This window comes from Manacus vitellinus, unplaced genomic scaffold, assembly GCF_001715985.3.
Source record: "Manacus vitellinus isolate BGI_N305 unplaced genomic scaffold, ASM171598v3 scaffold_32_pilon, whole genome shotgun sequence".
Lineage (NCBI taxonomy): Eukaryota > Metazoa > Chordata > Aves > Passeriformes > Pipridae > Manacus > Manacus vitellinus.
In genome coordinates this window covers 5,435,435-5,449,196 of record NW_021940460.1, presented here as the reverse complement: position 1 = coordinate 5,449,196, position 13,762 = coordinate 5,435,435, and the positions used below count along the sequence as shown (strand labels likewise).

General features: G+C 49.2%; 1 protein-coding gene across 3 annotated transcripts; it reads left to right on the top strand.

The window, feature by feature from the left end:
• Positions 1 to 693: 693 nt before the first annotated feature.
• On the top strand, positions 694 to 13,762 carry LIG3 (DNA ligase 3). 3 transcript variants are annotated; one of them, XR_003915942.1, is made up of 19 exons: positions 694 to 1,240; positions 1,720 to 1,848; positions 2,655 to 2,852; positions 3,289 to 3,440; positions 4,358 to 4,524; positions 5,170 to 5,247; positions 5,344 to 5,512; positions 6,138 to 6,293; positions 6,730 to 6,861; positions 7,603 to 7,682; positions 8,124 to 8,211; positions 8,764 to 8,841; positions 9,069 to 9,192; positions 9,528 to 9,670; positions 10,440 to 10,514; positions 11,066 to 11,212; positions 12,153 to 12,327; positions 12,589 to 12,723; positions 13,032 to 13,123. XR_003915942.1 is itself a non-coding variant. In XM_029961337.1 (19 exons), exons 1-19 carry the CDS (start codon positions 709 to 711, stop codon positions 13,469 to 13,471), a joined length of 2,952 nt encoding a protein of 983 aa, XP_029817197.1. In that variant the 5' UTR covers positions 694 to 708; the 3' UTR covers positions 13,472 to 13,762. The 3 variants fall into 3 exon arrangements, 2 of the variants coding, with proteins under 2 accessions (XP_029817197.1, XP_029817196.1); XM_029961337.1 differs by lacking the exon at positions 12,589 to 12,723 and adding an exon at positions 13,235 to 13,762; XM_029961336.1 differs by lacking the exon at positions 12,589 to 12,723 and having other exon boundaries at positions 13,032 to 13,762.

Below are 13,762 nucleotides of genomic sequence, written 5' to 3'. Positions count from 1 at the left end.
CTCAGGGCACAGACTCTTCCTCTCTCCCCTCAGGTCTCGGACTCTGTATCCCCTCAGGGCGGTGACTCTCCGCGACGCCACGCCTCAGCCGCGCGCGTCAGGAACGCGCCTAGCGGCCGCGTGGCGGGCGTGGCGGGGGCGTGGCCCCCGCGTGGCCCCCCCGAGAGGCCCGCGCGCACGTTGGGTGCGGAAGGGGCGGGGCCCGGCCCGGCGCGGCGCGCGCGCGCGCGCCCGTTTCCTCTACGGAAGCCGGGCGGGCGCTTCGTGTGCCGGGCGGGCGCCCCGCGCTGAGGCGCTGGGTTGGGGCTGTGGCGAGTGTCGGGGGGGGTCCCGGGGGTCCCTGGAACGGAACGGGGAGGGCGGGATGCGGCGCCGGAGGAGCTCTGGTGAAGCGGAGGTGGACGGGGGGCGGCCTGGGCGTGCGGCGGCAGGAGAGCCGCATGGTTGGCAACGCGGGAAGCGGCGGGGGCAGGGCGGGCGTGTGGGGGAGAAGGGCTTTGAGGGGGGTCTGTTGGGGGGTCGCGGGTGTGGGCTGTGGGGGGTTTCGGGGTGTGAGGAGGGCTCGGCGGGGCTGTGAGGCCGCTGTGGCAGCGGGTCCGGGCGGGGAGGGCGGAGGGTTGGGGGGCTCGAGGGGCTCCCGGCGGGTCACAAGGCAGGGGTGCTCAGTCGGTGTCTCCGCTCTCCCGCAGCACTCCCTGCACGGACTGGATGCCCACGGGCTGCAGGGCTCTGTCACACGCCGCCCGGGCCCTCAGCAGGGGCGCAGGGCTGTTCTCCCCCCTCGCACGGGTCTGCTTGCCCAGAGCCTTCTCCTGCTGCGTGGGACTCGGCGCCGGGCACTGGTGCCAGCTGCTGTCACAGCCCGTGTCCCTGCAGGGCGGCGGGGCCGGGGCTTTCCCCTTCCCCCTGTTTCTGAGCCCTTGGCCGCGTCCAGCCTGCACGGCTGCGGAGGACATGGCCGAGCAGAGGTACTGCGTGGACTATGCCAAGCGCGGCACGGCCGGCTGCAAGAAGTGCAAGGAGAAGATCGTGAAGGGGGTGTGCCGCATCGGGAAGATTGTCCCCAACCCTTTCACGGAGTCTGGCGGGGACATGAAGGAGTGGTACCATGTCAAGTGCATGTTTGAGAAGCTGGACAAGGCCCGGGCCACCACCAAGAAAATCGAAGACATCACAGAGTTGGAGGGATGGGAGGAGCTGCAGGATGAGGATAAAGAATTAATCAACAAGCACATCTCAGGTGAGACACAAGGCAGCATCTGGGTCACTTTTCTACTTGCTTCCAAGTTATGCCACCCAGCTGTGCCTTTACCATGAAATCCTCAGGGATGTACTTGTATGGCTTAGGGACAAAGTGGGTAGTGCTGCTCCAACCTCTGTCTCAGCCCTGTAGGAAAGGGAAGAAATAGTCACGTCTACAGAGGCACCTCTTCATTCATTTGTCACAACTGATTGTGCAGAAGTTCTAAGTGGTTTAATTCATGGGCAGATAAATCCCAGGAGAAAGCATCAGTTATTTTCCACTTTCAGCTTTTTCCATGATCTTTAGTAAATTACATATTCTTTTAACTTTTGTTATATGAAAAATGTCCATTTATTTTTTTTTCTTCTCCAATTCCCAGTTCTTCTAAGACTTTGCTATCAGTATATCATAGGTAGTATGTTGAGGGATGTGTGAGATTATTTCTGACTGCCTGTTTGAACCTTGCTGGTTTGCAGAAGCCAATTCCAAGGCTGGAAGTACCCCGAAGAAAAAGGTGATAGTCCAGGCTAAACTCACTGCCACAGGACAGCTGACTACAAAAGATCTTGTCAATCCATCACCAAAGAAGTTCTCTGGCTTCACAGGTAAGACCTAAACTGATTCTGGAAAATCACTTTCTTCTAATAACAGTTTTAACTTGGCTCAGATCAGTAGTTTTTTATCTATAGATTTTTTTAGTCTTAATAAGTCTTTTAAAATTCTGCTTTGCCAGAAGTTGTCAGTGTCTTTCTTAGGCTGTCAGTCTTGAGAGAACATCATGAAAAATGTCTGAGTTTCTGGCATTCCCAAGGAAACAAAGGTTCTGCCATAACCCCCACTGTCAGGCTGATGTCCTGCTGACTCCATACTGCCTTCATTCATTGCCCAATTCCAGTCAAACCGAAGGTATAGACTAAAGTTATCCCATGTGAAGCTCATCTCTCAAAAAATGATTGTGGAGATTCCCAGTAGGGAATCCTAGCTCCAAACCATCCAGAGCACATGCAGCCACAGCACAACCAGAGAGATCACCACGTGTAGGGATGTTGATGTTAAAAGAGAAAATGGGATGGGGACATTTTCCCCCCGTTTTAGAAATGATTTTATGAAAACACCTTGCCGTGAAGAGCAAAGGCTTATAATGTAGAGGTAAAACTGAGGCATCTACCAGCTGGAACTCCTTTTCACCATGGTTTAATCATACTTGTCTGGTAGAATTAAGGTCCAGAAAATATTTTTTTAATTATTTTTATTATAATAAAATGTAAAGTCACAAATTTTGGGATAGCACGCGCCATTAGTCAGTTCTGAAGCTTTTCCGGCATGCTGGGATTGTTCTCAGCTTGCCAAGCAGAGGTATCTTCAAAATTTGCACTTGTTAAAAAAGCAGCTTGTTCTGTGTTTGATGCAGCCAAACCAAAGAATTCAGAAGCTGTCCCTGCAGACTCTTCCCCCAAGTCCAGCCTGTCTGCAGCCAAGTGTGATCCCAAGCACAAGGACTGTTTGCTGCGGGAGTTCCGGAAGCTCTGTGCCATGGTGGCTGAGAAGCCCAGCTACAATGTGAAAACACAGATCATCCAGGACTTCCTGAGGAAGGGATCTGGAGGAGGTATGGCTCCTGCTTGGAATTCTCAGTGTGGGAAAGCCCTGTCAGTCAACCTCAAGGTTTTATTTCAGAAAGGAAAGGTGAAATAAAATCGGGTTGCTGTGCAGTCCCAGCTGTGTGCTGTGGTGATTTCTGAGCTGTGGAGATAATGTTTGCAAACTGTTTAAATGACAAATTCAGACAAGAATGTCTCGCTCTGCTGTTGTAGGGAACGTCCTCAGGTGCCAAATTCAGTGCTGAGGTCACATTTGGAGAAAAATCGTGGGTGCTTCCCCTAAAAAATCTCCTTTCACGTGAAGCAGAGCAGAATGGTGCAAAGAGGAAGGCCCAGCTGTGGGTTTCAGCCCCAGGGTCATGCAAATGGGCACAGCCAACCAGAGCCTGCATGTGTAAATAAATTATCACACTTATAATGGTCTGTGCTTTTTATTTTCCCCAGATGGTTTTCATGGTGATGTATATTTGACCATTAAGCTGCTGTTACCAGGTGTCATTAAAATAGTTTACAACTTGAATGATAAGCAGATTGTGAAGCTGTTCAGTAGGATTTTTAACTGCAACCAAGACGAAATGGTCCGGGACCTGGAACAGGTGAGTAGAGACAGCAGTCCTCTGCATTTCTGCTCTTCAGTCTTTGGTTATGGAAATTCTGTAATGCTTTGGGTTTTTTACTCCTATTTGAAAGTGTTAGCTTGACTTTTAGAATGGGAGCTGGTGGTTTATTTTGTTTTTTCTTGGCTTTAGCAGTTTTCACGGCGTTTCCTGCCATCTGGAACCTTTAGAAAATAATTTCTGAGTAGAAAGAAAGATACAAATTCACCTGTATTAAATCCAACTTTAGAAAGCAAGACTAAAATATCTAGGCAAGCTGGGCTGCATCTGTTTGTCTAAACTGCTTTGTCTGGCACATTCCTGTAGTGGATTCATATTACTCTTTTTGTAACACCACGTATCAAAAACTGGGATTCAGTTAACAGATGTGTCACCCTGAGGTGCAGTTGGTGGATACAGTTGAGCTGTACTGGTACAGTTGCAAGTGCTCAGGTGTGCACTGGATCCCTGGGCACAGGAGTTGGTGACTGACTGTGCATGCTCTGATTCATTGCAAGATGGAGAAAATGGGTGAATTAGGTAACGAAGGTAATTCTTTCATCTCTGTTTATTGCCTTGGTACATACTACCTTCTGGTTCAGTCACCTTCTGGTGACATCACTAGCCTGTTTCAGATCCTTGGATTTACAGGTGGGTTCACCCTGAGGAAATAAGGGGTCTGTGATGCTGCAGTGAAAAACAGAGCCATGAGATGATGTTGGTATTTTAATTTGCTGGTTTTAGCGAGCGAAACAGCTGAGCAGCTTTGTTCCGTGTCGTGACAGCTTCTCTGAATGTTTGATTCCAAATGCTTCATGCAATCCCAGCATCATTCCTGTCCTTCATCCCTGGAATCATGCTGAATCCCCAGTGGCATCCCCACTCTGACCCACACCCTCGTTTTGTTTTGGAGACAGGGAGATGTTTCCGAGACCGTCCGCATCTTCTTCGAACAGAGCAAGACTTGTCCTCCAGCAGCCAAAAGCCTCCTGACCATCCAGGAGGTCGATGAATTCCTGATCCAGCTCTCCAAGCTCACTAAGGAGGACGACCAGCAAAGTGTGCTGCACCAGATCAGTCGCAGGTAAGGGAAGCAATCGGCCTCTGGAGGGTTTTTCCTACCACTAGGAGTGGTTACCTAGGGATCACAAGCTGGAATAGCTGAGAGATTAATCACGAGCCACAGAAACTGAACTTAATTAACATCCACAAGCTGCTGTTAGTGGTGTGATTAAGACACCTTGACAGCTGACCAGCAGTAGAGAATGTGTGTGGCTCCTGTTCGTGCCAGAGAACTTCATCCTTGCCTGTCAGTACCAAACAAGTGACTTGCAGAACTACCTTAATGGGGTTTAGCTGTTAATTAAGTTGCTTTTTTTTTAGGTATGTTGGGAAATGCAACTAAGACGTGTTAAAGATTCTTGATCTGAGGCTGAGTGTGTTACCATCCCTTAGACTTGATGCATTAATTAAATACATTTTGGATGGTACACCAACACCAAGGCAGAATTAATATTGGCATTCCAGCATAAAGATGCTAAAAAGCCTTTTGGATGTTCCCTTGTGTCTCTGGGGTGTCATTAGTAATGTGTGTCCTCACCTGAGTTTAAACCCTCTGTAAGGGGAGGACCTTTCCTTTTAAAGAACCCTGGCTCAGTTTCTTCTTTTCAGCTGGAAAGTGGTTCAGTTAAACGTCCACCATTGCTGAATCTTCTCTTTTGTTCTTCAGGTGTACAGGCAACGACCTGAAATGCATCATCCGGCTAATTAAGCATGACTTGAAGATGAACGCTGGAGCAAAGCACGTGTAAGTGAGACAAAACCCGAGATGCTGGTTTGGCCAGCAGGGAGCAGCAGAGCCGATGCTGACCCACATTCCCCCCCTGTCCCCGCTCTGTGCCAGGCTGGACGCGTTGGACCCCAACGCCTACGAGGCGTTCAAGGCCTCGCGGAACCTGCAGGACGTGGTGGAGCGGGTGCTGCACAACCAGCAGGAGGCCGAGAAGGCGCCGGGGCTGAAGCGAACGCTGAGCGTGCAGGCCTCGCTCATGACCCCCGTGCAGCCCATGCTGGTACGTTGGCTCCCCCCAGCCCAGCACTCTGGGGTGCTGGCAGAGACCCTCCCCAGAGGGATCAGCAGCCAGGGAGGAGGCTGTGGGCACTGTGAGCTCACAGGGCTGATTTTTATTTAATGCCATTTCACAGAGCGTCTCCGAAAGGCCAATATTCACTGTACTCAGTCCTGGCACCTTCAGTGCCACTGCCAGGCTAAAACTGTGACTTGCTTTTGAAAGTGACTTTTATGTTTTGTTTGCTGCCCTTCCAGAAGTTGATCCTTTCTCTAGAAATACTGTTAGCTTTCCACTGGATTAGAGATTCAAATAAGTTTGGCTTTTTGTTTGAACAAATTAGAGTCAAATATTTACTTCTGGGCTGAGTGCACTCCTGCAAAAAGCACAGTGCTTACACCTTTAAGCTTTTGGAGGAGATAAGCACTGAAAAGCTGTAATTATCTGGGCATATGCAGACAATTCTAAGTAAATAAGTAATTAAGAAAAGGAAAACTTGGACTAACTATCAGAGACCCTGGACAAAAATATTTACAAGGAAATCGGTAGTTCCTTCATCAACTTAGGGAAAAGTGTCTTTATTTTCCAGTGTATCACCTGAGATTGTGTCTTCTCTCTCCCCCTGAAGGCTGAAGCCTGCAAGTCCATCGAGTATGCCATGAAGAAGTGCCCCAATGGCATGTATGCCGAGATCAAATACGATGGGGAGAGGGTGCAGGTCCACAAAAATGGGGATCACTTCAGCTACTTCAGCAGGAGCCTCAAACCCGTCCTCCCACACAAAGTAAGCACCTGTGCCCTGGCTGTGCCAGCTCCTCCACTGGATTCCACAATAACTTCTTTCTATGGCAAAGGAGGATTCCTTCTCTTGTAAACTTATTTCTGATTTTTGTAGGTATCTGGAATCTGGAAAAGCGACACTTGGTAGAATTGTAATCACATTAAGGGCTTGAAACTCAAGTTAAGCTATGTGCCATAGAATCCTCTTTATGAATTGCATTTTGGGAGCCTTGATGCCAGTTGGGTGACTTGGTTCTATTTATTCAAGCCTCATCTTTTTATTTGTAGGCTGTGCTGTGTGTACCATAGTAAACCTAGTGCAGATATGCCCACATGTGCCTCAGACACCTCAGGAGAAAACACCTTCATTGGAGTGAGTCCCTCTCTTCAGCCAATAGACTTATTTTTCTTTTTTTTTTTTTTTTTTTTTTTTTCCCAAGGTAGCCCATTTTAAGGACTTCATCCCCCAGGCTTTCCCTGGTGGGCAAAGTATGATCCTGGATTCAGAAGTTCTTCTGATTGACAACAAAACTGGCAAGCCACTTCCTTTTGGAACTCTTGGCGTGCACAAGGTAAAAGAAATGAAATAAAACCCCCCTTGTTGTGGTTGGAGGCTGTTATTCTGCTGACTTAAATGCACCAGCAGGTTATCACAGGGTACTTTCAGAGCTCTGGTGCTTGCTGGAGCATCTGGAGAATAAATAAGATCACTACTAATGAAAAGCTACTGCCCTAATACAATTGATTTTATATTAACATGATCACTGGCAGGACAGTAAGAAAACTTCAGCTCAAGATAAATATTTAAAAAATCATTGGAAAATCTTGCAATTCTGTGATTGCTCAAGCCAGGATAAGCAGAGTGGGAGACCACAATGATGCAGAGTATGAATGCTATGTAGAGCTTGTGTCTGGACTAAATGGGGGTGAGAAAGAGGACAGTAAAGTGAAAATTAAGCTCTAGGGGCTTAGTTTAGAAGTAGCCATTAATCTGATGTCTCTAGAAATTTGCTGGGGTTTGTTGCAGCAGCAGTGACAGATGTTGCATTGCCCCAGGTCATTAATATTTGTGGTATTATTTCCCTGTCACCAGAAAATTAACATGTTTTATCTTCTTAGTTTGTGCTTTGACACATTCAGTCTAAATCTTAATTCTCAGAATGCTTCTGCCTATTAGAAGAGGCCTAAGCTTATCCTGACTAAAATGTTATGGAGCTAAAACTGCATCCTTTTGTTTCTGTTACTTTTCTGAAACTCTTGTGTTGCTGCTTTGCTGTGACTGCAGATTTCTTTCAACGGATCTTGTCTTCCAGAAAGCTGCTTTCCAAGATGCCAACGTTTGCCTGTTTGTGTTTGACTGCATCTACTTCAACAACATCAGCCTGATGGACAGGTGTGTCCCTGGCAGGTGTGAGAGTGGCCTGACTGGTTTCCCAGCATGAAACCACCAGTTCACTTTGGCTGTCACACCGGCCACTCAGCCTGTAAAATCCCTCCTGCGTGGGAGGGCCCTTGCTGTGCCAGAGAGTTTCACTATGGAGCTCCATCTTGCTCTGCACTTCCAGAATGTTGGAGTCAGCTGCATTTCAGATAAATTGGGTGTGGCCCAGCACCAGCTCATCTTATGTCCTTTGAAATTAAACACACCATTAAACACAGAGTTTCTATTTTATAACTTCCTGGACGAAAGTAAGAATTAGTTGTCCTCTCTGGAACTCTGTAGGATAAATCATTTAATTACTTAAATAGCTTTTTTTTTTTTTTCAATGTTCATGGGACTGGTACTTCACATTAAAGTTGCTGCTTGTCCTTAATTATCCATTCCCTGGTTTAGGCCTCTGTGTGAACGTCGCAAGTTCCTCCACGACAACATGGTGGAGATCCCCAACCGGATCCTGTTCTCGGAGATGAAGCACGTCACGGTGAGCTCGGTGTTCACTGCCCAGGGCTGCACTCTGGGCACTGCACTGCTCCTCTGCCACACAGCCTTTGTGAGGATTGTGTCTGCACATTCACCCTGTCGGAATGGTTCCACTTCTGCTCTGTGGGCAAGACTTGTTGAGCTACTGATTTAGGTAGCACCTTGGGTTTGGTGGAGAGTGTTTGGATGTTCTGGGCAGAGAAAGCATTTTGGGAGGAAGAAGGTTCAGAGGTCCCAAGGCAGGTGGATAGAAAAGGAAGCAGGTGCTGCTGCCTGAGAAAATCTGATCGTGTACATATGGGACATGCTTGGGTCACAGTGGGGCAGCCTCATCTCTGAGGGGTACTTTTAACAAGCCAACCCTGCTCTTGTTGGAGAAGTCACTGACTGTGCAGCAAAGAGATCATGTACAGGATCCTCCTTGGAAAACTGTTATGAAGTTACCTGTTCCTCTCTCTGCGGTTGCTTTGGGTTTAGTGCACCACTGCTCTGAACAGAAAGCCTGGAGCCCCTTTGGCAGTCCTGAGCTCACCATGATCCCTCTCCTTTTCAGAAAGCTTCAGATCTGGCCGATATGATCACCCGAGTGATCCGTGAGGGGCTGGAAGGACTGGTGTTGAAAGATATAAAGGCAAGTTCACATTTACTCTTCACTGGTGTATGCTGGGAATTGGGGAGTAACAACAGAATCTGTGGATGAAGCACACAAGGCTGAGCCTTCTTGGAACATCTCTGGGTTTTGTGGGTGCTGACATCCAGTCCAGGTTGTTCCTTACATACTGAGCACTGCTGGGCTGGATAAAGGCAAGGGCTGTTTGAGGAGCTCTCTGAGGGGGGTTCTTGCCTTGCTTTGCACAGGGAAATTATGAACCAGGCAAACGACACTGGCTGAAGGTGAAGAAGGACTATCTCAACGAGGGGGCCATGGCTGACACAGCTGACCTGGTGGTGCTGGGAGCTTTCTATGGACAAGGCAGTAAAGGCAAGTCTGGAGTTGGGCTTTCACTGGAGATCTGTCAGTTCAGGAAACTCCCAGGCTTTTTCCTGTTCCTACCAGAAGGAGGTTGGCTGTAACAGTGATTGTGTGCTGCAGCCCATGAGGTGCTGGGCTGAGTTTACTGTGGCACAGCAGGGCTGGAGGGGTTGGGCTGGGCTCTTGCAGGGGCTCTGTACGTGGGAGCCGATGCCCTGGGGCCATCACAAGCCCGGCTCCCTTTGACTCCCAAAGATGGAAAAGGAGTTTGGCTCGTTACTTTGCATCTTGAAAAGCTGTGGCTCCTCCTGTAGATGTGACCCACCCTACTCTTCCCTGTGCAGGTGGGATGATGTCCATCTTCCTCATGGGCTGCTACGATCCCAAGAGTGAGAAGTGGTGCACTGTGACCAAGTGCTCCGGTGGCCACGACGATGCCACCTTGGCACGTCTGCAGACAGAGCTGGACATGGTGAAGATCAGCAAGGTGAGAGGGGCTCTGGGCTGGAGGGGAGCAAAGGGCTGCTCAGCAAAGGGCTGAGCTGATGTCGAGGTGCTGGTTAAATGCTGGTTTAAGTGTTCTGCCAGGAAGGAGGAAGAGTTAAAGCAGATAAACCGCTCTGACACACGTGAGGTGTCAGTACAGCCAGCTCCTGATGAGGCACTGCCTGGGATTTGTACTCAGACACTGAGTGGGAAGCCAGGCACCATCTGTTTCCTGCCTGGACAGAGTTTTATTGGGAAGGGTACCAATTTTTTGGGGCATATTGCAATTGGCAGAGACAGTCACTAGATGGGGCTGCAGGAGAGAAGAGCTCAGATCAGACTTACTGCTCCATAACCTGATGTGTTGGAGTTCAGACATTTCTGACTGGCTTATTTATGTGAGGAGTCTCACTTTTCAAGACTCGACAGATAAACAGAGAATTTTAATATTTACTTGACATCCTGAAGGCCATTTGCATCAGGCCTATAGAATCTTAAAAAAATGGGTAGTTTTACATGAATCACAATTGGAGCAACAGTGTTATTGTTTCACGTACAAATGACAGGAGCTGAGAGCTGTGTTCCAGGTAATATCTGGGATTTTCTAGATGAGAGAGACTGCTGCAGATCAGGCTAAAGCAAGTTTCATCCATGCAAAGGCAATCTAATACCTATCTGCTGATTTACTTCTAGGTTATGTTTCAGCAACTTTTGTAGTAGTAGGTTCATATATAAGTGCTATTATTTTGGGTTTGTGCTTTAATTGACAGGATCCTAGTAAAATTCCACGGTGGCTAAAAATAAACAAAATCTACTACCCAGACTTCATTGTCCCAGATCCAAAGGTAAGTGTTGTCATAGTCATTTAACTCCATTTCCCAGCCCTGACATAACAATCTATTTCATGTCCTTTAAGTGTACAGGTTGTCTCTTTTAAAAATTAGTCTTCATACTTGGAATGGGAAATAAAGCACAACTTTTTATTTCTCAGTCTTGCAGGTGCTTTTGAGGCTAAAAGCTTCATGAGGAAATCACACCTGCAGCACTTTTGGGAAACATTTTTGTGCATTAAATCCCTCCCAGAAGTGAACTTACTTTAAATTTGAGACATGAAAAGTCTGACTTGAACAGCTGAAGTGCAGCTGTAACCCAAAAGTTGCTGTTGTTTTAGGAAATGGGTCAGTCTGCTTTATGCCTGAAAGAAAAGGTGTTATTTAGAAATTGGCCTGATATGTTAGTGAAAGATCTTTGACTTAGTGGAAAAAGTAGGTTTTTCTAATTACGGTCCTGAGGGTGGTCAGTTTGTCTATCTGGAACAGGGAGGGGGGGATTTTTGTTCAGTTGTTTCATGAGAGAACACAGGAATGTGATGTGACTTCCTCCCTGGTGTGTTCAGAAAGCCCCAGTGTGGGAGATCACGGGGGCTGAGTTCTCCAAGGCCGAGGCCCACACTGCCGACGGGATCTCCATCCGCTTCCCGCGCTGCACCCGCATCCGCGACGACAAGGACTGGCAAACGGCCACCAACCTGCAGCAGCTCAAGGTGAGCTGACACAGCACCCCTGCACGTGCTGGGCTGGGAGCTGGGACAGCAATGCACAGCTAAAAGGCAGCTTTGGGTAGCAGGGGGTGAGGGGAAGGCACCTCCCACCTGGGACCCGGGATGGCACCTTCCCTTTCCTCAGGCCGCTCGCTGGGATGTGAATGTCCCTCTGTCTCCTGAGCTGTTGTGTTGGGCCCTGTCAGGAAAGCCTGTGCTGGCAGCTGGTTCTATGAGCTCCTGTAACACCCTGTGGTGAGGAATTGCCTTCCTCAAGGAGATGGCATTCATTCTCTTTAGGGTCATTCACTTTTCCAATCGGGAGATCATTTGGGAATAGGATGTGGATAACCTGGCCCAGTCCTGGGGCAAGTGGAGCCAGCCAGGATCCCTGGGCTGCACCCACCCACTCCTCCTCCTCTGCTGATGGAACTGTCCTGGTGCCAGCCCTGCAGTGAGCTGGGGATGAGCTCTGAGCTCAGGTAGTTCCTGCAGTCTGGGCTGTCCTCACACAGCCTGTGGGGTGCTGGCAGCAGCTGCCAGTGCTTGTTGTGGAAACCAGGAGTGATCCAGCCCCCCTGCTGTCCTGCAGCCTGTGCAGGTAGGGGAGAGAGAGGCACGGTGCCCTCTGCAGATGGGCTGTTCCAGGGAGAGCAGCAGGCACTGTTCATCCCTCAGGCTCTGATGAATTAGTGTCTTGCTCTGCAGCAGAGCATGGGGATGTGGCTTTTCATTCCTCCCTGTGTGGTTTCCCTTAATGCCAGGCAGAGGGGTGGAATGCAGAGAGCTTGGACAGAGCTGACTGGAAAATGGCTACAAAGAGGTGCAGGAGAAAAATCACCTGAGCAAACACTCAGGGGGGAACAAACAAGAGGAGCCCCTGTAATTACAGTGACAGCTCCTGTCTGGTGTCAGACACTCACACTCTGTTTCTGGGGGGCAGGAGCTGTACCAGCTCTCCAAGGAGAAGGCTGATTTCAGCGTTGGTGCCGGGGAGGAGGACGAGTCCACAGCAGGCAGCAGTGGAGAGAATGAGGGGAATTCCAGGTCTTCCACACCTCACAGCAGTATTAAAACCCCCCCAAACAAGTCACCTGCGAAAGCCCAGAAGCCAGAAGGTAAGATGGTGCTTCCCAGGAGAGGGGGTTTGGGGGGTGTGCTCCGGGGTTGGGCAGGCTGGGTCAGGATCTTTGCCTTCTGTCAGAGGCTTGAAGCTCCCACAGCACCTTCCACGTGCATGTCAGGGAGAATGGGCAAAGCTGTTTAGAGCCTTAGTTTGGCCTGTGCTGTTCCCAGCATGGATTGAGTAGCCACAGCTCTGAGGTGTGCTGGGATTGGGAAAAGGTGGATGGAAGCAGCACTGATGATGCTGTTTTTAGGTTGGTGTTCCCTGCTCCTGTTCCTGCACGTCACATGCCCTTTGGTTAGATGGTTTTGGCCATGAACCAGTGTTTAATTTTATTTGGATGGAATTCATGCATATAATGAGACACCTGCATGGAGGTGATTTCCAGGTAAATTGAGTTTGTGTTTGTCACTGGGGAATAACGTGAAGCAAATTGCTGAGCAGTTTCAGAAAGGACAGTGTGGTGACAGCACACAGGGCAAGTGGCAGCAGCATCCTGGAAAGGAGGCCAGGAGGTTCCCCCACACCACTTTCAGTAGAAAAATGTGTCTTACTCGTTACATTCTAATCCATGGATTTCCCAGAAAGAGGGAAGGCAACTTTTTCCTTTTACTCTCTTCACTCTCTCCCCCCATGTTAATACACAGCCAGTATCTGGACAGAGCACAGAAATGAGACAAGTTTGTTTGTTTTTAGAGAGCAAAGCAATCCTTGCATCCCCTCAGAAATCCGAGGAGAAACGAGGAGAGAAGAGAAAAGCATCGGAGATGGAGGACAACGGAAAAAAGGTACAGTCGGGTGGACAGCAACCACTGTGGGGTGGGAGGAGACTGAGGCAGGGGAGTTGTCTGTTCACTTTTGCCTTCCATCTGGAAATCCACCCCCCTTCTCTCCCCCAGCACCCACTGCTGGACATTTTCACGGGGGTGAGGCTGTACCTGCCGCCCTCCGTGCGGGACTTCGACAAACTGCGGCGCTACTTCATCGCCTACGACGGGGACCTGGTGGCAGAGGGGGACACGGCCTCGGCCACCCACGTCATCGGGGACACTGAGGACAACCCTGGAGCTCAGCGTGTGTCTCCCAGGTGGATCTGGGAATGCATCCGGAAGAGGAGGCTGGTGGCGCCCTGCTAGCGGGGCAGGGACAGGCCTGGCCCAGGAGCAGCCCCGAGCTAGGTAGGTGGAAGGAAAGGTGCAGTTGTGGACAGACATAAAATGCCAGCAGAGGTGCTCACAAAGATCCACAGCAACCCCGTGGAATAAATTAAAACAACTCTCTGATGAAAGGTCACTGCTGAATCCCATTTTCCTGCCCGTACTGGAGACCACTGCACTCACCTGGGTGCTGGTTTGGTCTCCTTGGGTTTTTAAAGTTTGGGTATTTTTATAGATAAAGAAATAAAACTGAAGCAGTTTCTCCTTTGC